At 45.0% G+C, this 26,450-nt stretch overlaps 1 protein-coding gene across 1 annotated transcript in view; it reads right to left on the minus strand.

Moving 5' to 3' along the window:
• The window catches only part of KLHL4 (kelch like family member 4), a 206,746-nt gene extending 194,630 nt beyond the window's left edge, over positions 1-12,116 (minus strand). Inside the window, exon 1 of the mRNA XM_040442447.1 lies at positions 11,315-12,116. Coding sequence (XP_040298381.1) covers positions 11,315-11,733 — 419 coding nt within the window. The 5' untranslated portion in view covers positions 11,734-12,116. The remainder of the gene's footprint in view (positions 1-11,314) is intronic.
• Positions 12,117-26,450: the final 14,334 nt, after the last annotated feature.

Below are 26,450 nucleotides of genomic sequence, written 5' to 3' on the forward strand. Positions count from 1 at the left end.
GTTGACATTTCGGATAGTGCCGCGTCGCTGCATTCTGTCGCCATTTGGCACAAATTACTCTCTAACAACTACACCCGATAACGGCGATAAAAATCCAACGCGGCAGGAAAACCTTTCCACGTTTCTGCAGGATGCTTATAATTTGCCAACGTGGAGACACATTGGTCGGCACAGGAGCTGTAAACACAAAACGGAAGCAGATTTTGATAGGATCGCTTGTAATCCTGCTTCATTTTTAACACTGCGGCAATGAAAATGGTCGCACACCTCAGCAGTGATAAGTCACAGCCGCTGACTTACTTATTACAGCTTATTACTACTGATACACCGGGACCGGGATGAACGGGAACCTTCACAGAGAAAAACGGTCACGGTTTTGCACGTTCCTTCCGATCTGAGATCTCAGCAAATGCGTCGCCTGATCCTCATTGACAGATGAAGCAACTTGTTTGCTTCCTTCTCTTATTCACGATATTTTATATGGAAATTTCCAGCATCTCAGCCGGGATCCCATTATAAGAGGCGCTTGACGTGTGCGCTGTTTGGATTACGCTTCAGCGTGCCAGAATCAGTGCCGTCTCGTCGGTGGCGGCTCCATTTACCGCCTGCTAACAGTAAATATCCTACCGCTTTGTAAGGTTCCTTATCTACATGAGGCAGACATTTCTATCAGGACGAAGCCTCGCAGATCGTCTGACCCCGGCCCCGTATTCCTGCCACCCAGATGCCGGATCCAAGCTTTCATTTTACAAGAGACTTCCTGCTTCCGATTTCCAAGAACCATTAAAGGGGCGCTCTGTTTATAATAAAAGTTCAGCAACTTTACTGGGAATTTAGTTGCAGTTTTTACTCTTTTAAAAATGTCTGCTTTCTGTCAGTGAATGGGAAAGTTTTTCTTTAATGCTTTAGGCTGAAGACCCATATTGACCTGGTCCTGCTCACGGCTGAGGGTTTGCTACAATGATATCCTTAGGACACAATCCACTGCAGCACAAATCTCTCCCCTGTGCTGACCATTAGTTACAATGTTTCAGTGCAGATGAAACTCAGTGGACACAATTGTAGCCACTGAAGCATTTCACTCTCTGACCCTCTCACACCAGCGGGTTTTCCGTACGGGTGCAATACCGTCAGTTCAGGCTCTGCACCCGCACTGAATCCTGAACTATTCTATGGGTCTGTGCACATGAGCGTTGTTTTTTACGCATCATCTCTGCGTTACGTGAGAATCGCAGCCTGTTCTATAATCACGCAGCCCTGGCCCCAGAGAGGTGAATGGGGCTTCAATGAAAAACGCATTGCGTCCGGATGCTGATGGTTACTTGAAGATGCTACTTGTAAGGCTACATTCACAGGACTGTACACAAAACACGGATACCAGCCTGTTTCTCGGACAGCACATGGCCGCCACTGTCATAAAAAATGCTTATTCTTGTCCTCACTTGCGGACAAGAATAGGACATGCTCTATATTTTTTGCGGGGCCGCATTGAGATAAATGGGTCTTCACGCGTTCCGTAAAATAAGGGAGCGGATGCGGACTCATTCATACGGTCGTGTGAATGAGCCCTAATTCTTTTTATTTTTTTTTAACACCCGGTAGTCAAAATGCACTAAATTCAAGAACTGCAGTGAATTTTCAAAGCCATCAGATCAGTCCCCTACTGGGACTTAAAAAAAAGGAAGAGGTCAAGAAAGTTTGAAAAATGTTTTAGAAAAAAAAAAGTTTCAAAAAATCACCCTTTTTCTCCACTAAATACTTTTTTTTTAAGTGGGATAAAACATAAAAAAAACTACATGTAAGGCCTCATGCACACGACCGTATGGCTTTATCAGTATTTTGCGGTCTGCAAAAAACGGATCTGCAAAAAATACGAAATGACATCCGCGTGCACTCCGTTTTTTGCAGAACGGAATATCTGGCCCCTGATAGAACAGTCCTATCCTTGTCCGAAATGCGGACAATAATAGGACATGTTCTATCTTTGAACGGAAATATGGAAACGGTATGCATACGGAGTACATTCCGTTTTTTTTGCGGACCCATTGAAATGAATGGTTCCATATATGGACCGCATACAGAACGTAAATGAAACACAACCATATGGCTTTTTCAATGTTTTGCGGTCTGTTTTTCTCGAATCCGCTGTTCCGTTTTTTGTTTCCATTGTGTTTCCGTTTCTGTTCCGTTTTTCCGTATGGCATATACAGTAATTACATAGAAAAAATTGGTCTTGGCATAAAATTTTCAATAGATGGTTCCGCAAAAACGGAATGGATACGGAAGACATACGGATGCATTTCCGTATGTATTCCGTTTTTTTTGCGGACCCATTGACTTGAATGGAGCCACGGAACGTGATTTGCGGGCAATAATAGGACATGTTCTATCTTTAACAGAACGGAAAACAGAATGCATACGGAGTACATTCCACTTTTTTTGCGGAACCATTGAAATGAATGGTTCCGTATACGGACCGTATATGGAACGCAAAAAACGGCCAGTAAACGGAAAAAAAAAAACGGTTGTGTGAAAGAGGCCTAATTTGTATCATCACATTTGACCCATACAATTAAATGAACCCATTTTATCCTGCAAGTTGTCAGTAGTTTTTTTCATCCCGTCTCCCCCTACACAAAATGGAATAAAAAGCGATGAAAAGCTGCGTGTAAAACCCCAAATGGTGCCAAAGAAAACTATAAGATATCGGAAACATAAAAAGTTGTGGATTTTGAGATGTGGAGATGAAATATTGATGAAATACGCCGCTAAGTACTGAACTGGGTCACAATGGTTAAACTTTGCATGAGGCTGGCGAAAAAGTGGGCAAATATAGAACCACACATATATTTACACTAAATGGCGCGGTTTGGGTGACACTTATTTTCGACCAGGGTATTTATCAACCTCTCTGGATGAGCCACAATTGAGGGGGGGGGGGGGGGCAGATTTTGTAAAGAGTTTACAGGAGCCAATTTGCAAATAAAAAAAGGTTGTGGTTGCGGGAACTTTTATTCCATCCATTCTTTGTATGAATTATCCTAGTTACACTATATGGCGATACACCGCTGTTCTGTACTCCAATAATACAATAAAGTATTATCAATAATTATAGAACCACAACAGCAGCCCTTCAAAACCTATTACAGAGCCCACACATAACTCAATATACCATATAATACCGCCATATGTTACATCACTGCCATAGAGTGCAAGGACAATGCCCACACAAGTGGCATACAGTGCCCAATCAATACCAATGCACAGACTAGGAAAACACCGCCATATCGTTCTTAAATAATACGGCCATATAGCACTTACATAGCAGTTTCATCAGTTGCTCAAATAAAGGTCCTACAGGACCATGCCGCACACTGCTGAAATAGTACTGCCCTACAGTCCTCAAATAACAGTGCCATATAATAAAGACTGCCAGAAAGTCCAAATAATACCAGCATATAGTGCCCCAAAAGCCGTTGTTTGAATGTGCCATATACTTCCCAGATATTACTTCCAGTGCCCAATAACCAACCCCAAAGTCTGCCATGTGTCACTATAGTAAGATGGGGAGTCGAGGCCCCTTGGGTATTGGCTTCTACCCTCCATGTGTCACTATAGTAAGATGGGGAGTCGAGCTGTTGGAGGCCCCTTGAGTATTGGGTTCTACCCTCCATGTGTCACTATAGTAAGATGGGGAGTCGAGCTGCTGGAGGCCCCTTGAGTATTGGCTTCTATCCTCCATGTGTCACTATAGTAAGATGGAAAGTCGAGCTGTTGGAGGCCCCTTGGGTATTGGCTTCTTCCCTCCATGTGTCACTATAGTAAGATGGGGAGTCGAGCTGTTGGAGGCCCCTTGAGTATAGGGTTCTACCCTCCATGTGTCACTATAGTAAGATGGGGAGTCGAGCTGCTGGAGGCCCCTTGAGTATTGGCTTCTACCCTCCATGTGTCACTATAGTAAGATGGGGAGTCGAGCTGCTGGAGGCCCCTTGGGTATTGGCTTCTTCCCTCCATGTGTCACTATAGTAAGATGGGGAGTCGAGCTGCTGGAGGCCCCTTGAGTATTGGCTTCTACCCTCCATGTGTCACTATAGTAAGATGGGGAGTCGAGCTGCTGGAGGCCCCTTGGGTATTGGCTTCTTCCCTTCATGTGTCACTATAGTAAGATGGGGAGTCGAGCTGCTGGAGGCCCCTTGGGTATTGGCTTCTACCCTCCATGTGTCACTATATTAAGATGGGGAGTCGAGCTGTTGGAGGCCCCTTGGGTATTGGCTTCTACCCTCCATGTGTCACTATAGTAAGATTGGGAGTCGAGCTGTTGGAGGCCCCTTGAGTATTGGCTTCTACCCTCCATGTGTCACTATAGTAAGATTGGGAGTTAAGCTGTTGGAGGCCCCTTGGGTATTGGCTTCTACCCTCCATGTGTCACTATAGTAAGATGGGGAGTCGAGCTGCTGGAGGCCCCTTGAGTATTGGCTTCTACCCTCCATGTGTCACTATAGTAAGATGGGGAGTCGAGTTGCTGGAGGCCCCTTGAGTATTGGCTTCTACCCTCCATGTGTCACTATAGTAAGATGGGGAGTCGAGCTGTTGGAGGCCCCTTGGGTATTGGCTTCTACCCTCCATGTGTCACTATAGTAAGATGGGGAGTCGAGCCTCTGGAGGCCCCTTGGATATTGGCTTCTACCCTCCATGTGTCACTATAGTAAGATTGGGAGTCGAGCTGTTGGAGGCCCCTTGAGTATTGGCTTCTACCCTCCATGTGTCACTATAGTAAGATGGGGAGTCGAGCTGCTGGAGGCCCCTTGGGTATTTGCTTCTACCCTCCATGTGTCACTATAGTAAGATGGGGAGTCGAGCTGCTGGAGGCCCCTTGAGTATTGGCTTCTACCCTCCATGTGTCACTATAGTAAGATGGGGAGTCGAGCTGCTGGAGGCCCCTTGGGTATTGGCTTCTTCCCTCCATGTGTCACTATAGTAAGATGGGGAGTCGAGCTGCTGGAGGCCCCTTGGGTATTTGCTTCTACCCTCCATGTGTCACTATATTAAGATGGGGAGTCGAGCTGTTGGAGGCCCCTTGGGTATTGGCTTCTACCCTCCATGTGTCACTATAGTAAGATGGGGAGTCGAGCTGCTGGAGGCCCATTGGGTATTGGCTTCTACCCTCCATGTGTCACTATAGTAAGATTGGGAGTCGAGCTTCTGGAGGCCCCTTGAGTATTGGCTTCTACCCTCCATGTGTCACTATAGTAAGATGGGGAGTCGAGCTGTTGGAGGCCCCTTGGGTATTGGCTTCTACCCTCCATGTGTCACTATAGTAAGATGGGGAGTCGAGCTGCTGGAGGCCCCTTGAGTATTGGCTTCTACCCTCCATGTGTCACTATAGTAAGATGGGGAGTCGAGCTGTTGGAGGCCCCTTGGGTATTGGCTTCTACCCTCCATGTGTCACTATAGTAAGATGGGGAGTCGAGCTTCTGGAGGCCCCTTGGATATTGGCTTCTACCCTCCATGTGTCACTATAGTAAGATTGGGAGTCGAGCTGTTGGAGGCCCCTTGAGTATTGGCTTCTACCCTCCATGTGTCACTATAGTAAGATGGGGAGTCGAGCTGCTGGAGGCCCCTTGGGTATTTGCCTCTACCCTCCATGTGTCACTATATTAAGATGGGGAGTCGAGCTGCTGGAGGCCCCTTGAGTATTGGCTTCTACCCTCCATGTGTCACTATAGTAAGATGGGGAGTCGAGCTGCTGGAGGCCCCTTGGGTATTGGCTTCTACCCTTCATGTATCACTATAGTAAGATGGGGAGTCGAGCTGCTGGAGGCCCCTTGGGTATTGGCTTCTATCCTCCATGTGTCACTATAGTAAGATGGGGAGTCGAGCTGTTGGAGGCCCCTTGGGTATTTGCTTCTACCCTCCATGTGTCACTATAGTAAGATGGGGAGTCGAGCTGCTGGATGCCCCTTGGGTATTGGCTTCTATCCTCCATGTGTCACTATAGTAAGATGGGGAGTCGAGCTGTTGGAGGCCCCTTGGGTATTTGCTTCTACCCTCCATGTGTCACTATAGTAAGATGGGGAGTCGAGCTGCTGGAGGCCCCTTGGGTATTGGCTTCTACCCTCCATGTGTCACTATAGTAAGAAGGGGAGTCGAGCTGCTGGAGGCCCCTTGGGTATTGGCTTCTACCCTCCATGTGTCACTATAGTAAGATGGGGAGTCGAGCTGCTGGATGCCCCTTGGGTATTGGCTTCTATCCTTCATGTATCACTATAGTAAGATGGGGAGTCGAGCTGCTGGAGGCCCCTTGGGTATTGGTTTGTACCCTCCATGTGTCACTATAGTAAGATGGGGAGTCGAGCTGCTGGAGGCCCCTTGGGTACTGGCTTCTACCCTCCATGTGTCACTATAGTAAGATGGGGAGTCGAGCTGCTGGATGCCCCTTGGGTATTGGCTTCTATCCTCCATGTGTCACTATAGTAAGATGGGGAGTCGAGCTGTTGGAGGCCCCTTGGGTATTTGCTTCTACACTCCATGTGTCACTATAGTAAGATGGGGAGTCGAGCTGCTGGAGGTCCCTTGGGTATTGGCTTCTACCCTCCATGTGTCACTATAGTAAGAAGGGGAGTCGAGCTGCTGGAGGCCCCTTGGGTATTGGCTTCTACCCTCCATGTGTCACTATAGTAAGATGGGGAGTCGAGCTGCTGGATGCCCCTTGGGTATTGGCTTCTATCCTCCATGTGTCACTATAGTAAGATGGGGAGTCGAGCTGTTGGAGGCCCCTTGGGTATTGGCTTCTACCCTCCATGTGTCACTATAGTAAGATGGGGAGTCGAGCTGCTGGAGGCCCCTTGAGTATTGGCTTCTACCCTCCATGTGTCACTATAGTAAGATGGGGAGTCGAGTTGCTGGAGGCCCCTTGAGTATTGGCTTCTACCCTCCATGTGTCACTATAGTAAGATGGGGAGTCGAGCTGTTGGAGGCCCCTTGGGTATTGGCTTCTACCCTCCATGTGTCACTATAGTAAGATGGGGAGTCGAGCCTCTGGAGGCCCCTTGGATATTGGCTTCTACCCTCCATGTGTCACTATAGTAAGATTGGGAGTCGAGCTGTTGGAGGCCCCTTGAGTATTGGCTTCTACCCTCCATGTGTCACTATAGTAAGATGGGGAGTCGAGCTGCTGGAGGCCCCTTGGGTATTTGCTTCTACCCTCCATGTGTCACTATAGTAAGATGGGGAGTCGAGCTGCTGGAGGCCCCTTGAGTATTGGCTTCTACCCTCCATGTGTCACTATAGTAAGATGGGGAGTCGAGCTGCTGGAGGCCCCTTGGGTATTGGCTTCTTCCCTCCATGTGTCACTATAGTAAGATGGGGAGTCGAGCTGCTGGAGGCCCCTTGGGTATTTGCTTCTACCCTCCATGTGTCACTATATTAAGATGGGGAGTCGAGCTGTTGGAGGCCCCTTGGGTATTGGCTTCTACCCTCCATGTGTCACTATAGTAAGATGGGGAGTCGAGCTGCTGGAGGCCCATTGGGTATTGGCTTCTACCCTCCATGTGTCACTATAGTAAGATTGGGAGTCGAGCTGTTGGAGGCCCCTTGAGTATTGGCTTCTACCCTCCATGTGTCACTATAGTAAGATGGGGAGTCGAGCTGTTGGAGGCCCCTTGGGTATTGGCTTCTACCCTCCATGTGTCACTATAGTAAGATGGGGAGTCGAGCTGCTGGAGGCCCCTTGAGTATTGGCTTCTACCCTCCATGTGTCACTATAGTAAGATGGGGAGTCGAGCTGTTGGAGGCCCCTTGGGTATTGGGTTCTACCCTCCATGTGTCACTATAGTAAGATGGGGAGTCGAGCTTCTGGAGGCCCCTTGGATATTGGCTTCTACCCTCCATGTGTCACTATAGTAAGATTGGGAGTCGAGCTGTTGGAGGCCCCTTGAGTATTGGCTTCTACCCTCCATGTGTCACTATAGTAAGATGGGGAGTCGAGCTGCTGGAGGCCCCTTGGGTATTTGCCTCTACCCTCCATGTGTCACTATATTAAGATGGGGAGTCGAGCTGCTGGAGGCCCCTTGAGTATTGGCTTCTACCCTCCATGTGTCACTATAGTAAGATGGGGAGTCGAGCTGCTGGAGGCCCCTTGGGTATTGGCTTCTACCCTTCATGTATCACTATAGTAAGATGGGGAGTCGAGCTGCTGGAGGCCCCTTGGGTATTGGTTTGTACCCTCCATGTGTCACTATAGTAAGATGGGGAGTCGAGCTGCTGGAGGCCCCTTGGGTACTGGCTTCTACCCTCCATGTGTCACTATAGTAAGATGGGGAGTCGAGCTGCTGGATGCCCCTTGGGTATTGGCTTCTATCCTCCATGTGTCACTATAGTAAGATGGGGAGTCGAGCTGTTGGAGGCCCCTTGGGTATTTGCTTCTACACTCCATGTGTCACTATAGTAAGATGGGGAGTCGAGCTGCTGGAGGCCCCTTGGGTATTGGCTTCTACCCTCCATGTGTCACTATAGTAAGAAGGGGAGTCGAGCTGCTGGAGGCCCCTTGGGTATTGGCTTCTACCCTCCATGTGTCACTATAGTAAGATGGGGAGTCGAGCTGCTGGATGCCCCTTGGGTATTGGCTTCTATCCTCCATGTGTCACTATAGTAAGATGGGGAGTCGAGCTGTTGGAGGCCCCTTGGGTATTTGCTTCTACCCTCCATGTGTCACTATAGTAAGATGGGGAGTCGAGCTGCTGGAGGCCCCTTGGGTATTTGCTTCTACCCTCCATGTGTCACTATAGTAAGATGGGGAGTCGAGCTGCTGGAGGCCCCTTGAGTATTGGCTTCTACCCTCCATGTGTAAGAAGCATTAGGAGAAGCCGCCATCTCCACTGCACTTTGCCGTCTATTACAGGCCAATGCTGAATGTTCTGATCTCTTATCCTCTGTAATAAGAACTTAGATACAGGAAGCCAGATGTGCAGAGCAGAAATGTGCCCCACAGGCTTCAGTCCGCCGGTTCCTCCATAGTCTTATAGAAAAGGGATCTCCTGAGATTAGTGCCGGCGGCAGCACCGATATACGGACCATCCAGTCTCCAGAATACCGGAGAACAGAACCTTTATCTGCAATGTTCTGAGAGCACAAAGAACGACACGGATCAGCAGAAACGTTACCAGACCTTATAATGGGATCGTGCATTCTCAGAGTATTATAAGACTGTACATGTTGTCAGGGGTGTAACAAGAAAAGCTGTCACATGTCACGGGTATAATGCACTCAGTGATGTCACAGTACAGTATAATGTACACAGTGATGTCACAGTACAGTATAATGTACACAATGATGTCACAGTACAGGTATAATGCACTCAGTGATGTCACAGTACAGGTATAATGCACTCAGTGATGTCACAGCACAGGTATAATGTACACAGTGATGTCACAGTACAGTATAATGTACACAGTGATGTCACAGTACAGTATAATGTACACAATGATGTCACAGTACAGGTATAATGCACTCAGTGATGTCACAGTACAGGTATAATGTACATAGTGATGTCACAGCACAGGTATAATGTACACAGTGATGTCACAGTACAGTATAATGTACTCACTGATGTCACAGTACAGTATAATGTACACAGTGATGTCACAGTACAGTATAATGTACACAATGATGTCACAGTACAGGTATAATGCACTCAGTGATGTCACAGTACAGGTATAATGTACTCACTGATGTCACAGTACAGTATAATGTACACAGTGATGTCACAGTACAGGTATAATGCACTCAGTGATGTCACAGTACAGTATAATGTACACAATGATGTCACAGTACAGGTATAATGCACTCAGTGATGTCACAGTACAGGTATAATGTACATAGTGATGTCACAGCACAGGTATAATGTACTCAGTGATGTCACAGTACAGTATAATATACTCAGTGATGTCAAAGCACAGGAATAATGTACACAGTGATGTCACAGCACAGGAATAATGTACACAGTGATGTCACAGTACAGGTATAATGCACAGTGATGTCACAGCACAGGAATAATGTACACAGTGATGTCACAGCACAGGTATAATGCACACAGTGATGTCACAGCTATAATCCTCTCAGTGAATACACCACAGGCATAATGCACACAGTCATGTCACAGCACAGATATAATGCACATAGTGATGTCACAGCACAGGTATAATGCACACAGTGATTACATCACAGGTATAATGCACACAGTGATTACATCACAGATAGAATGCACACAGTCATGTAACAGCACAGGTATAATGCACACAGTCATGTAAAGAAGAAATATTCAGGGATAACCAATGGGCAATAAAACTTAGAATTTGGCCAAGTTCAATCTTCTAATCCCCCCCATTTCATCCTCCATAATCATCACTAACTGCACTTCATCTCTGAGTGGAAATGGCCCCTAAGGTTGCAAGGCCCCATATTAGAGGCTACCCTGATAGGTAGGTACCTCTGTGCATGCTGTATATTGCTCAGTACATATCATCGCATCCCTATATACAAACTGCATGCAGCATGGAGGACTGGGATATCACTGGTTTAACCCTTAACATCAAGAGCAGAATCACTTCAAGTAGAACCCCCCTGTCTGCAAATGAGACTTGAGAACTTCAGCCATTGTCTCGGCTGCTTCCTGTCTGACCCTGTATCCTGTATACTAGAAGCTATATATATATATATATATATATATATATATATATAGTGCCTTCACACCTAGTGAGCTTCTACCAGTAAAGTCCAGTCCCCTTGCTTACCCCTGGCCTGAGCCCCATCCATCTCCCACAGTCCAGGGACACAATACTCTCCTGGAATCACATGGCTGAACCTCTGCATAAACATCTGCACTGTGAATGTGAACAGCTGCATGTGAAGCCTCAGACAGGACAGAAGTTGTGTCATTTGTCATGGCTGAAGGTTAATTGGATGAAGCAGGAGAACAATCAGATCCCTGCAAACAATCTGCCCGACATCGTATGCTTTTCTGGTTAGGTCAGATGGAATACAGGATTTGGGAGATTATTATCACAAGGACAGAGGATTACTAGATATAATATCCAGAAACTGAAGAGAAAGGGAACTGGATACTAAGTAGCAGCACAGAATTCTGGGATCTAATTGTTGTGACAACAAATAGAATGTTGGGATCTAAGCGAATGTTGCAATGCAAGGGAGATTGTTACAATTAATAAAGTGGATACAAAGCAACAAGAACCTGCCCAGGGTGGAGTAGTAAATACAATGTATCGCAGTGTGAATAGAGCTCAGCCCCAGACCCTACCTGTCGGCGGTTTCCTCCCTGCTCTCCTGGGAGGGGATGGCGACCTCCTGGACGCTGTTGTCCTCTTCTTTCCCCAGTTTCTCCTCTGTGCTGTTGGCTTTGGGGATTTCCTCACTGGCTTGCAAGTGCTCTATCAGGTTCTGTTGTTGCCAGGACTGGATGGACCGATGGTGGACAGGGGTTGGACCTGGCACCGGTGCCAGGATGTTGTGGACAGGGCTGCTGGTCTTCTTTAGTCCATTCCTGTCCCGTGAGTGGTTTTTGAGCCTATTGTGAACCGGAGTCCCCCTGTGCTCATATCCTTCCTGCTGCAGGCACCCCCCAGATCCTGGAGAACCTTGTGAGGGGTGGCTGAACCACCTCCAGCGCAGCCTGAGGATCTGCTTCACATCGAACTCTTTCTTCCCAGACACTGACATTTTCTCCTTTTTTGCAGTGAATAAAGCCAGTGGAACCTGGAAAGGTGCAGATATCAGTGGATCCCTCTAGTGCATGAGGAGCCAAGGACTGGAGACTGGTCCCTGTGCCTGGTGCATGCTGCAAGCACCTCCAGCCCATGCTCTGCTACTGCTGCTGTGTAGGTGGGATTCCATACTGACAGGATGATGAGGTCAGACCTTAAACAAGTAAATCAGCTTAGCACAGGAAAGTAGCAGCAACACCAGTCAGCTGCTGGCTCCATTACAGGCACATAGGCTCACAGTATCTCCAGAGAGAGAGGCTGAGATTGGAAATGCAAGGAGGCAAAGCAGAAGAGAACAGAGTGATGATGGCAAAGCCTGGAATCAGAGGAGGCGAGCCTGCCTACATACAAGCTGCAGCTCTCCCCAGCCAAGGAGCCAGCTATAGATTCAACTCCCTCCACCAAATCATTATCCAGTGAATTTATTACTCACAAGATGAATCAAGACATTGGGGGAAGGGTTACACTAAAGTAATGGACCTTAATGTAGAGCATTCACTGCAGGACCTATACAGGGTGCAGAGGTTCTGGGCTGGAGTATTCATAGGAGGCAAGCACATTTCCCAGGAAAATATACAATATTAGTAAAAAGATAAATAAAGGTGTTAAAGAAGTTACACTAGAGGCCACAGTCATTGATCTGCCTGCCATTAAGATAGGTTGGATGAACTAATAACAGTTAATTGAATTTGGCAGTAGCTAATCTGCAATTATAGATCATTGTAGGGTAAAAAGTCAGAAAGGTAAATCCTAGCACTAATTACTTTATTTAGTGCACCAAAAACAAAGAGGTGATCTCATTTAGGAGAACTGATTACTACATTACTTATCCTGTACTGATCCTGAGTTACATCCTGTATTATACTCCAGAGCTGCACTCACTATTATGTTGGTGGAGTCACTGTGTACATATATTACTTATCCTGTACTGATCCTGAGTTACATCCTGTATTATACTCCAGAGCTGCACTCACTATTCTGTTGGTGCAGTCACTGTGTACATACATTACTTATCCTGTGCTGATCCTGAGTTACAGCCTGTATTATACTCCAGAGCTGCACTCACTATTCTGCTGGTGCAGTCACTGTGTACATACATTACTTATCCTGTACTGATCCTGAGTTACATCCTGTATTATACTCCAGAGCTGCACTCACTATTCTGCTGGTGCAGTCACTGTGTACATACATTACTTATCCTATACTGATCCTGAGTTACATCCTGTATTATACTCCAGAGCTGCACTCATTATTCTGCTGGTGCAGTCACTGTGTACATACATTACTTATCCTGTGCTGATCCTGAGTTACAGCCTGTATTATACTCCAGAGCTGCACTCACTATTCTGCTGGTGCAGACACTGTGTACATACATTACTTATCCTGTACTGATCCTGAGTTACATCCTGTATTATACTCCAGAGCTGCACTCACTATTCTGCTGGTGCAGTCACTGTGTACATACATTACTTATCCTGTACTGATACTGAGTTACATCCTGTATTATACTCCAGAGCTGCACTCACTATTCTGCTGGTGCAGACACTGTGTACATACATTACTTATCCTGTGTTACATCCTGTATTATACTCCAGAGCTGCATTCACTATTCTGCTGGTGCAGTCACTGTGTACATACATTACTTATCCTGTACTGATCCTGAGTTACATACTGTATTATACTCCAGAGCTGCACTCACTATTCTGCTGGTGAAGTCACTGTGTACATACATTACTTATCCTGTACTGATCCTGAGTTACATCCTGTATTATACCCCAGAGCTGCACTCACTATTCTGCTGGTGCAGTCACTGTGTACTGTACATACATTACTTATCCTGTACTGATCCTGAGTTACATCCTGTATTATACTCCAGAGCTGCACTCACTATTCTGCTGGTGCAGTCACTGTGTACATACATTACTTATCTTGTACTGATCCTGAGTTACATCCTGTATTATACTCCAGAGCTGCACTCACTATTCTGCTGGTGCAGTCACTGTGTACATACATTACTTATCCTGTACTGATCCTGAGTTGCATCCTGTATTATACTCCAGAGCTGCACTCACTATTCTGCTGGTGCAGTCACTGTGTACATACATTACTTATCCTGTACTGATCCTGAGTTACATCCTGTATTATACTCCAGAGCTGCACTCACTATTCTGCTGGTGCTGTCACTGTGTACATACATTACTTATCCTGTACTGATCCTGAGTTACATCCTGTATTATACTCCAGAGCTGCACTCACTATTCTGCTGGTGCAGTCACTGTGTACATACATTACTTATCCTGTACTGATCCTGAGTTACATCCTGTATTATACTCCAGAGCTGCACTCACTATTCTGCTGGTGCAGTCACTGTGTACATACATTACTTATCCTGTACTGATCCTGAGTTACATCCTGTAATATACTCCAGAGCTGCACTCACTATTCTGTTGTTATATCACTACTCGGACACTGTTATTTGCAGTATTACAGTTTTTGAGAAGGTTTTTACATCTTCCTCCTCTGACCACTAGGGGCGCAGTGCTTTGCTTATCACTATTATTGGGCAGTGTTTATAATTGGGCTCTCGGCAGATACTTTTATATGTGGAATAATCGATAATTAGTATTTGTGAGAATTCCACAGATTTTCTCTAGAGATTACGTAATGTTTCCTTTAATTCCCTGTTGTGCAGAACGCTCACTATAACTGTTCTAGGATTACATAACGCTTGGCATTTCGTACAAAGAGCATAAAGGGCATTAGATAAAAGGCGAGGGGCGCATCTCCGGTGCCATAGAGAGAAAATGTTATTAAATGCTACACTGCTGGACAATGCAGAGGTGGCCGCTCGTTACTTTCTGCTTTGTTTGTCTTTATAGTAATATATATATATTTAATCTCAATCACAGTTTGGATGAAATTAACCAGGAGAGCGACAGAAACGAGGACGGAAAGCTGCGGCTGCGCTCAGACCTGGGGGATCCTGATCCTGGATACAATATCGATGACTAATCCCAATTTTTTTGGGATCAGCTCATTAGCATATTGGTGATGTGACCCCTGCACCCCCACATCTAGACTCCCTGGAGCTCTCCATTAACACATTAAATTATGTGTCATGTCTTCACCTTACCACTTATAGGCACTATTTTAGTGCTGTTCATCCTGGGCCTCCTGATTCATGAGGGAGGGGAGCAGGAAGAATGTAAAATTCCCTTACAAAGCCATTCAGAATCTGCGGTCTCGCACCATTTTGCAAGGAAGCTCAGTCAGTTTTGTCTGCGATTGTGTTCAGTTGTTCAGTTTTTTCTTTGCGGGTGCAATACGTTTTGATACGTTTTTCATGCGCGTGATAAACAACTGAAGGTTTACAAACAACATCTCTTAGCAACCATCAGTTAAAATCGCATTGCACTCACACTTGCTTCCGGATGCGATGCGTTTTTCACTGAAGCCCCATTCACTGCGATGCGTGAAAAATGCAGAATATAGAACATGCTGCGATTTTTACGCAACGCAGAACTGATGCGTGAAAACCAACGCTCATGTACACAGCCCCATTGAAATGAATGGGTCCGGATTAAGAGCGAGTGCTATGCGTTCACGTCACGCATTGCACACGCGCTGAAAACTCTCTCGTGTGAAAGGGGCCTTATAAGAGGTCATTGGTTGATTTTATGCTATGATACATTGTTGCAGAGTTAGGACCTGGGACGATGTATATATATTCATCTAGAAGATCTTCTCTCACCAAAAATATCCCATAGAATTCAGCACAGTCAGGACCTCGCCTCGTGACGCCAGCAATGGAGGAATTAATCATCCTCTTATATTTAGTTTCTGCGGGAGCTGAGGATCTACAGAAGGTGCTATTCCTGCTCCTCACGTCAGGGCCCTGGGGGGAGGGGCACAGAATTAAAACATCATTAACATCATTTGGCGAGCGTACAGCGAAGGTATCGGCTCCTGCCCGGATCTCATGTGCCGGCGGCTCGTTAGAAAAGCAAATCAGGTGAGATGGTAAATCCAACTTCATGAATTTTCCATGATCTCAGAAAAAGAAAGAAAGGAAGGACAGATAAAAAAACAAATGCAAATGAGGCTGTGCTGAGACAATGCAAGATACAAAGTATCCGCTTTATGAATTCATCACTCTCCTGTCAATCAAATGTCAACAGATGAATCCTCTAAAAGGGTCTTCATCGAGCATCACAAATTTTCAGGTCGGTTATTAAACACTTACCTCATATATTTCAGAGAGGAGTCTGACACATAACCACGCCCCTTTTACAGCTTAAAAATTTCAAATCCTGAAAATGGACATTTACAGGCTTATCCTTGATATGATTACTAATTGCAAAACTGTTTGGAAATGTCATCGTATTATAATATTTTGGAACCATATATGATGGACCATCTGCACTTTGTCTCTGTAGATTCAGTTTAGAGGCTCGGGCCTTTGTGAGTCCTCTTCGACAGTCTTGGATTCTCCTGACGCTTTCCAATGTTCTGGACCATTGAAAACAATGAACTAAGTAACAGTAACTAAACCTCGACACCTTGGATTGGCCTTCGCTATGAAGTAACTTCGTTTTCACTTTTTTCTTAACTTTAACAAGTAAATCCCAGAATGAGATCCCACCCTGAACGTATGTTCCTACCATAATGTGACAATTTCTGGGAAACATTTGCTACATAATTACCGTAATCTTTGACATTTTGAAAGTTTAATCATAATTAAGGACTAAATTAACCAAGGAAAGCTCCCAATGCACAGGAAGTTCTCTGCACTTGCGGCATCTGCCCTGTTCTGTCTTCTACCAGCAGAGATGATGGGGTAGGTTTTTGGCTCTTGGGTCGGCAGCCTGCAGCGCCTCATGTAACTGGAACAAGCTCTGCAGATTCTGTTTACTTCCTGACCCACATGATATTCTCCTCAATTAATCAGCGAGCTCTGCGACTGTCTCCACTGGGATCCAGCATTCCAATAAGTGGTTCTTCTTTAATAATATTGACAGCCGGCAGCGACAGAACTCACAAGGAAAATAATAAACCGTCACTGTGATCTCCGAGGAGAATGCAACAGAACATACGGAGAGTGTCCAATGCAGAAGAGAGATAAACCAGCACCTCCAAACTATGTATAAAGGGAGCTAAAGTAGAAGCAAAAACTGCTTTATGTACAAAGAAACATTCAAACATTGAAAGCATGAAAAAATATAAACGACATTACTGCTATACTTACTATCTGAAAATTAGAAGCTCTTTGCATATATTTTTGATGAAGAAAATGTCGGGCCCATCTACCAGCGACAAGGTGGCTTCTATCTGATGGAACCTATGGCTATATCTCTCCTTACAAATTTATACCGCACATGTGGCTCTGCCTCCTTCTCTCTTTATCTTCTATAATGCTGTATTAAACCAACCTGCACACAGCTTCCTCATCCTGATTATAAAAAGCTACACACAGCTTCCTCATTCTGATTATAGCAACCTGCACACAGCTTCCTCATCCTGATTATAGCAACCTGCACACAGCTTCCTCATCCTGTATTATATCAACCTTCACACAGTTTCCTCATCCTGTATTAGATCAACCTTCACACAGCTTCCTGATTATAACAACTTGCACACAGCTTCCTCATCCTGTATTATTTATAACAACCTGCACACAGCTTCCTCATTCTGATTATAACAACCTGCACACAGCTTCCTCACCCTGTATTATATCAACCTGCACACAGCTTCCTCCTTCTGATTATAACAACCTGCACACAGCTTCCTCATCCTGTATTATAACAACCTGCACACAGCTTCCTCATCCTGATTATAACAACCTGCACACAGCTTCCTCATCCTGATTATAACAACCTGCACACAGCTTCCCCATCCTGTATAATAACAACCTGCACACAGCTTCCTCATCCTGTATAATAACAACCTGCACACAGCTTCCTCATCCTGTATTATAACAACCTGCACACAGCTTCCTCATCCTGATTATAACAACCTGCACACAGCTTCCTCATCCTGTATTATAACAACCTGCACACAGCTTCCTCATCCTGTATAATAACAACCTGCACACATCTTCCTCATCCTGATTATAACAACCTGCGCACAGCTTCCTCACCCTGTATTATATAAACCTGCACACAGCTTCCTCATCCTGATTATAACAACCTGCACACATCTTCCTCATCCTGATTATAACAACTTGCACACAGCTTCCTCATCCTGATTATAACAACCTGCACACAGCTTCCTCATCCTGTATTATAACAACCTGCACACAGCTTCCTCCTCCTGATTATAACAACCTGCACACAGCTTCCTTATCCTGGTTATAACAACCTGCACACAGCTTCCTCATCCTGATTATAACAACCTGCACACAGCTTCCTCCTCCTGATTATAACAACCTGCACACAGCTTCCTCACCCTGTATTATAACAACCTGCACACAGCTTTCTCATCCTATATAATAACAACCTGCACACAGCTTCCTCATCCTGATTATAACAACCTGCACACAGCTTCCTCATCCTGTATAATAACAACCTGCACACAGCTTCCTCATCCTGATTATAACAACCTGCACACAGCTTCCTCATCCTGTATTATATCAACCTTCACACAGTTTCCTCATCCTGTATTATATCAACCTTCACACAGCTTCCTGATTATAACAACTTGCACACAGCTTCCTCATCCTGTATTATTTATAACAACCTGCACACAGCTTCCTCATTCTGATTATAACAACCTGCACACAGCTTCCTCACCCTGTATTATATCAACCTGCACACAGCTTCCTCCTTCTGATTATAACAACCTGCACACAGCTTCCTCATCCTGTATTATAACAACCTGCACACAGCTTCCTCATCCTGATTATAACAACCTGCACACAGCTTCCTCATCCTGATTATAACAACCTGCACACAGCTTCCTCATCCTGTATAATAACAACCTGCACACAGCTTCCTCATCCTGTATAATAACAACCTGCACACAGCTTCCTCATCCTGTATTATAACAACCTGCACACAGCTTCCTCATCCTGATTATAACAACCTGCACACAGCTTCCTCATCCTGTATTATAACAACCTGCACACAGCTTCCTCATCCTGTATAATAACAACCTGCACACATCTTCCTCATCCTGATTATAACAACCTGCGCACAGCTTCCTCACCCTGTATTATATAAACCTGCACACAGCTTCCTCATCCTGATTATAACAACCTGCACACATCTTCCTCATCCTGATTATAACAACTTGCACACAGCTTCCTCATCCTGATTATAACAACCTGCACACAGCTTCCTCATCCTGTATTATAACAACCTGCACACAGCTTCCTCCTCCTGATTATAACAACCTGCACACAGCTTCCTTATCCTGGTTATAACAACCTGCACACAGCTTCCTCATCCTGATTATAACAACCTGCACACAGCTTCCTCCTCCTGATTATAACAACCTGCACACAGCTTCCTCACCCTGTATTATAACAACCTGCACACAGCTTTCTCATCCTATATAATAACAACCTGCACACAGCTTCCTCATCCTGATTATAACAACCTGCACACAGCTTCCTCATCCTGTATAATAACAACCTGCACACAGCTTCCTCATCCTGATTATAACAACCTGCACACAGCTTCCTCCTCCTGTATTATAACAACCTGCACACAGCTTCCTGACCCTGTATTATAACAACCTGCACACAGCTTCCTCATCCTATATAATAACAACCTGCACACAAATTCCTTATCCTGGTTATAACAACCCGCACACAGCTTCCTCATCCTGAATATAACAACCTGCACACAGCTTCCTCCTCCTGTATTATAACAACCTGCACACAGCGTCCTCACCCTGTATTATAACAACCTGCACACAGCTTTCTCATCCTATATAATAACAACCTGCACACAGTTTCCTCATCCTGATTATAACAACCTGCACACAGCTTCCTCATCCTGATTATAACAACCTGCACACAGCTTCCTCCTCCTGAATTATAACAACCTGCACACAGCTTCCTCATCCTATATAATAACAACCTGCACACAGCGTCCTCACCCTGTATTATAACAACCTGCACACAGCTTCCTCATCCTGATTATAACAGCCTGCACACAGCTTCCTCATCCTATATAATAACAACCTGCACACAGTTTCCTCATTATAACAACCTGCAAAAAGCTTCCTCACCCTGTATTATATCAACCTTCACACAGCTTCCTCATCCTGATTATAACAACCTGCACACAGCTTCCTCATCCTGATTATAACAACCTGCACACAGCTTCCTCATCCTGATTATAACAACCTGCACACAGCTTCCTCATCCTATATAATAACAACCTACACACAGCTTTCTCATCCTGTATTATAACAACCTGAACACAGCTTCCTCACCCTGTATTATATCAACCTGCACACAGCTTCCTCACCCTGTATTATAACAACCTGCACACAGTTTCCTCATCCTGTATTATAACAACCTTCACACAGCTTCCTCATTCTGATTATAACAACCTGCACACAGCTTCCTCATCCTGATTATAACAACCTGCACACAGCTTCCTCCTCCTGTATTATAACAACCTGCACACAGCTTCCTCCTCCTTTATTATAACAACCTGCACACAGCTTCCTCATTCTGATTATAACAACCTGCACACAGCTTCCTCCTCCTGTATTATAACAACCTGCACACAGCTTCCTCATCCTGATTATAACAACCTGCACACAGCTTCCTCATCCTGATTATAACAACCTGCACACAGCTTCCTCATCCTATATAATAACAACCTACACACAGCTTTCTCATCCTGTATTATAACAACCTGAACACAGCTTCCTCACCCTGTATTATATCAACCTGCACACAGCTTCCTCACCCTGTATTATAACAACCTGCACACAGTTTCCTCATCCTGTATTATAACAACCTTCACACAGCTTCCTCATTCTGATTATAACAACCTGCACACAGCTTCCTCATCCTGATTATAACAACCTGCACACAGCTTCCTCCTCCTGTATTATAACAACCTGCACACAGCTTCCTCCTCCTTTATTATAACAACCTGCACACAGCTTCCTCATTCTGATTATAACAACCTGCACACAGCTTCCTCATCCTGATTATAACAACCTGCACACAGCTTCCTCCTCCTGTATTATAACAACCTGCACACAGCTTCCTCATCCTGATTATAACAACCTGCACACAGCTTCCTCACCCTGTATTATAACAACCTGCACACAGCTTCCTCCTCCTTTATTATAACAACCTGCACACAGCTTCCTCATCCTGATTATAACAACCTGCACACAGCTTCCTCATTCTGTATTATAACAACCTGCACACAGCTTCCTCATCCTATATAATAACAACCTGCACACAGCTTCCTCATCCTATATAATAACAACCTGCACACAGCTTCCTCATCCTGATTATAACAACCTGCACACAGCTTCCTCATCCTGATTATAACAGCCTGCACACAGCTTCCTCATCCTATATAATAACAACCTGCACAGTTTCCTCATTATAACAACCTGCAAACAGCTTCCTCACCCTGTATTATATCAACCTTCACACAGCTTCCTCATCCTGATTATAACAATCTGCACACAGCTTCCTCATCCTGATTATAACAACCTGCACACAGCTTCCTCATCCTGATTATAACAACCTGCACACAGCTTCCTCATCCTATATAATAACAACCTACACACAGCTTTCTCATCCTGTATTATAACAACCTGAACACAGCTTCCTCACCCTGTATTATATCAACCTGCACACAGCTTCCTCACCCTGTATTATAACAACCTGCACACAGCTTCCTCATCCTGATTATAACAACCTGCACACAGCTTCCTCATCCTGATTATAACAGCCTGCACACAGCTTCCTCATCCTATATAATAACAACCTGCACAGTTTCCTCATTATAACAACCTGCAAACAGCTTCCTCACCCTGTATTATATCAACCTTCACACAGCTTCCTCATCCTGATTATAACAATCTGCACACAGCTTCCTCATCCTGATTATAACAACCTGCACACAGCTTCCTCATCCTGATTATAACAACCTGCACACAGCTTCCTCATCCTATATAATAACAACCTACACACAGCTTTCTCATCCTGTATTATAACAACCTGAACACAGCTTCCTCACCCTGTATTATATCAACCTGCACACAGCTTCCTCACCCTGTATTATAACAATCTGCACACAGTTTCCTCCTCCTTTATTATAACAACCTGCACACAGCTTCCTCATTCTGATTATAACAACCTGCACACAGCTTCCTCATCCTGATTATAACAACCTGCACACAGCTTCCTCCTCCTGTATTATAACAACCTGCACACAGCTTCCTCCTCCTTTATTATAACAACCTGCACACAGCTTCCTCATTCTGATTATAACAACCTGCACACAGCTTCCTCATCCTGATTATAACAACCTGCACACAGCTTCCTCCTCCTGTATTATAACAACCTGCACACAGCGTCCTCACCCTGTATTATAACAACCTGCACACAGCGTCCTCACCCTGTATTATAACAACCTGCACACAGCTTCCTCCTCCTGTATTATAACAACCTGCACACAGCGTCCTCACCCTGTATTATAACAACCTGCACACAGCTTCCTCATCCTGATTATAACAACCTTCACACAGCTTCCTCCTCCTTTATTATAACAACCTGCACACAGCTTCCTCATCCTGATTATAACAACCTGCACACAGCTTCCTCCTCCTGTATTATAACAACCTGCACACAGCTTCCTCCTCCTTTATTATAACAACCTGCACACAGCTTCCTCATTCTGATTATAACAACCTGCACACAGCTTCCTCATCCTGATTATAACAACCTGCACACAGCTTCCTCCTCCTGTATTATAACAACCTGCACACAGCGTCCTCACCCTGTATTATAACAACCTGCACACAGCGTCCTCACCCTGTATTATAACAACCTGCACACAGCTTCCTCCTCCTGTATTATAACAACCTGCACACAGCGTCCTCACCCTGTATTATAACAACCTGCACACAGCTTCCTCATCCTGATTATAACAACCTTCACACAGCTTCCTCCTCCTTTATTATAACAACCTGCACACAGCTTCCTCATCCTGATTATAACAACCTGCACACAGCTTCCTCATTCTGTATTATATTAACCCGCAGAATCCTGTAGCCCAGGTCATATTCACGGGGCTGTAGATCCTTCCCTTTTCATCAGATGTATAATTCATGGGCTCGTTCATTATTTAGGTCTTCAGGAGCCGGGCAGGAGGCCACTTTCATGTTTAATATCAATATGTAGGTTTTTAGGCTGCAGATGATTCAGAGGAAAGAAAATTTTCTCTAAGAACTGACATGTTTACAATAAAAATTCCAGGCCTGTTGTAGGCGCAGCCGGTGCCTCTCCCTCCCGGGTTCTGACGGTGCTGATAAATAATGTATGGACCCTTGTACACAGCACAGAGGACGCCTCCGGCTCAGACGTCTCATCAGTCTCCTCCTCAGGACCAGGATCCAGTTATCGCCTCTGTTTACCGACCTGTAATTTACAATGTAACAAAGGATGTTACTATTGATACATTTATAGGATACAAGCTTCCTGTGCACAATATGCAGGGTGATCTCCTAATATCAGATGATATAATGCACTGTTGACAGCGATGACTGGTTCTCAAGGACCTGGGATGATGGGAGTATCTGTGCACTCAGAAGACAAGGACACTTTGTAACGTTAATTACAGGTTTTCTTTTCTGCCTCTTATCTTCATCATTCTCCTTGCTCTTTTTTGAGTCAAGAAAGACATGTTGATTTTTAGAGGGAATGATGAAGAGATTTGCTCCCCCCCCTGTGACCACCGCACCGAGACAGGAGCAACCAGCTGACAACCCACGAGGGACCTGGAAACAAACAACTAAAACTGAGCCAATGTCTGGTAAACAATATAGAAATGAATGCAAATCACTTTTCACCGAGCAGACCTGGAGAATCTCATATTTTAATATTTCTACACTTATAAATGTGTCGGTAAGATGAACGACCTACAAATTGGCGTCTTGGATCCTGGGACAAAGTTTTGATTAATCGTCCCTTGTTCTAATTCTTCGCTTCTGAATATATTACTTATGGCAGATGCTTTGTTAAGGCCACATTTCCATTTTTATCTCTGTGGGTATATGTATATATCATTACGGTGTGTAATATCGCCGGCGCCGTCAGCGCCCATCCATCACCCGGCAGCTGTGTCATCAGTCAGCGGATTATTAGCTAACTGCGCCACATTGTTTGTGTGGTGAAATATCAAGGGGACGTATTTTAGCTGATATTGTGTGAACCTTGTGTATCTGATGAATTGCACATAAAACTTCAATCCTTTCAGGTTATCCCTCTGGTTCTTCTGGGTGTTTGCCCTCTTAAAGGAGAAGCGTACCATTTTCATGTCATTTGCATTTTGAATCGGTGCCTCTAACGATTTCCTCCATCCGTAGACTATGTATTACGTATACTCCTACCTACAGCACTGCTTTGTCCTACACTGTGTATGGGGCTCTTTGGATCACATCTATGGGCCATGGTCCATCAGGATCAATTTAAAGGGACATTAAACCTATAAGCAAAAGTAAAAAAATAAAATAAACAAGCAATTTGCTGTCTACATTATACTTGCTTAACCTCTTAAAAAGAGCATTTTACAGAGCAGTCAGGCTTATTCTTGCCTCTTCATATTTCCCTTTTCCATGTGTATAGATAGATATATAGAATCTTTCAGACACTTGACAAAATCTGCCATCTTGGAGCCATTTATCTAATATCAGTGCTCAGGGGAGGACGGCCATACAATCTTTAAAAAACAATAAAGAAATCATTATTAAACCAGCGGACAAAAGAGGAGCTATAGTCATAATTACAGATGAGCGAATTTTTCAAAAAGATTCGATTCAGTCGGTTCCCCGAATTTCCCAAAGAGATTCGATCCGAATGTATAAGCGGTGAATTGTGTTAAAAAATAGCTATTTCCGGGCTGCACGAAGCCTGCATAGTGGTGTAGAACACTGTGCCTGTATAGTGGTGTAGAACACTGTGCCTGTATAGTGGTGTAGAACACTGTGCCTGTATAGCGGTGTAGAACACTGTGCCTGTATAGCGGTGTAGAACACTGTGCCTGTATAGTGGTGTAGAACACTGTGCCTGTATAGTGGTGTAGAACACTGTGCCTGTATAGTGGTGTAGAACACTGTGCTTGTATAGTGGTGTAGAACACTGTGCCTGTATAGTGGTGTAGAACACTGTGCCTGTATAGTGGTGTAGAACACTGTGCCTGTATAGTGGTGTAGAACACTGTGCCTGTATAGTGGTGTAGAACACTGTGCCTGTATAGTGGTGTAGAACACTGTGCCTGTATAGTGGTGTAGAACACTGTGCCTGTATAGCGGTGTAGAACACTGTGCCTGTATAGTGGTGTAGAACACTGTGCCTGTATAGTGGTGTAGAACACTGTGCCTGTATAGTGGTGTAGAACACTGTGCCTGTATAGTGGTGTAGAACACTGTGCCTGTATAGCGGTGTAGAACACTGTGCCTGTATAGTGGTGTAGAACACTGTGCCTGTATAGTGGTGTAGAACACTGTGCCTGTATAGTGGTGTAGAGCACTGTGCCTGTATAGTGGTGTAGAACACTGTGCCTGTATAGCGGTGTAGAACACTGTGCCTGTATAGTGGTGTAGAACAATGTGCCTGTATAGTGGTTTAGAACACTGTGCCTGTATAGCGGTGTAGAACACTGTGCCTGTATAGTGGTGTAGAACAATGTGCCTGTATAGTGGTTTAGAACACTGTGCCTGTATAGCGGTGTAGAACACTGTGCCTGTATAGCGGTGTAGAACACTGTGCCTGTATAGCGGTGTAGAACACTGTGCCTGTATAGCGGTGTAGAACACTGTGCCTGTATAGCGGTGTAGAACACTGTGCCTGTATAGCGGTGTAGAACACTGTGCCTGTATAGCGGTGTAGAACACTGTGCCTGTATAGCGGTGTAGAACACTGTGCCTGTATAGCGGTGTAGAACACTGTGCCTGTATAGCGGTGTAGAACACTGTGCCTGTATAGCGGTGTAGAACACTGTGCCTGTATAGCGGTGTAGAACACTGTTCCTGTATAGCGGTGTAGAACACTGTGCCTGTATAGCGGTGTAGAACACTGTGCCTGTATAGCGGTGTAGAACACTGTGCCTGTATAGCGGTGTAGAACACTGTGCCTGTATAGCGGTGTAGAACACTGTGCCTGTATAGCGGTGTAGAACACTGTGCCTGTATAGCGGTGTAGAACACTGTGCCTGTATAGCGGTGTAGAACACTGTGCCTGTATAGCGGTGTAGAACACTGTGCCTGTATAGCGGTGTAGAACACTGTGCCTGTATAGCGGTGTAGAACACTGTTCCTGTATAGCGGTGTAGAACGCTGTGCCTGTATAGCGGTGTAGAACGCTGTGACTGTATAGCGGTGTAGAACACTGTGCCTGTATAGCGGTGTAGAACACTGTGCCTGTATAGCGGTGTAGAACACTGTGCCTGTATAGCGGTGTAGAGCACTGTG

The sequence above is a fragment of the Bufo bufo genome, chromosome 8 (assembly GCF_905171765.1).
Source record: "Bufo bufo chromosome 8, aBufBuf1.1, whole genome shotgun sequence".
In the NCBI taxonomy this organism is placed as follows: domain Eukaryota; kingdom Metazoa; phylum Chordata; class Amphibia; order Anura; family Bufonidae; genus Bufo; species Bufo bufo.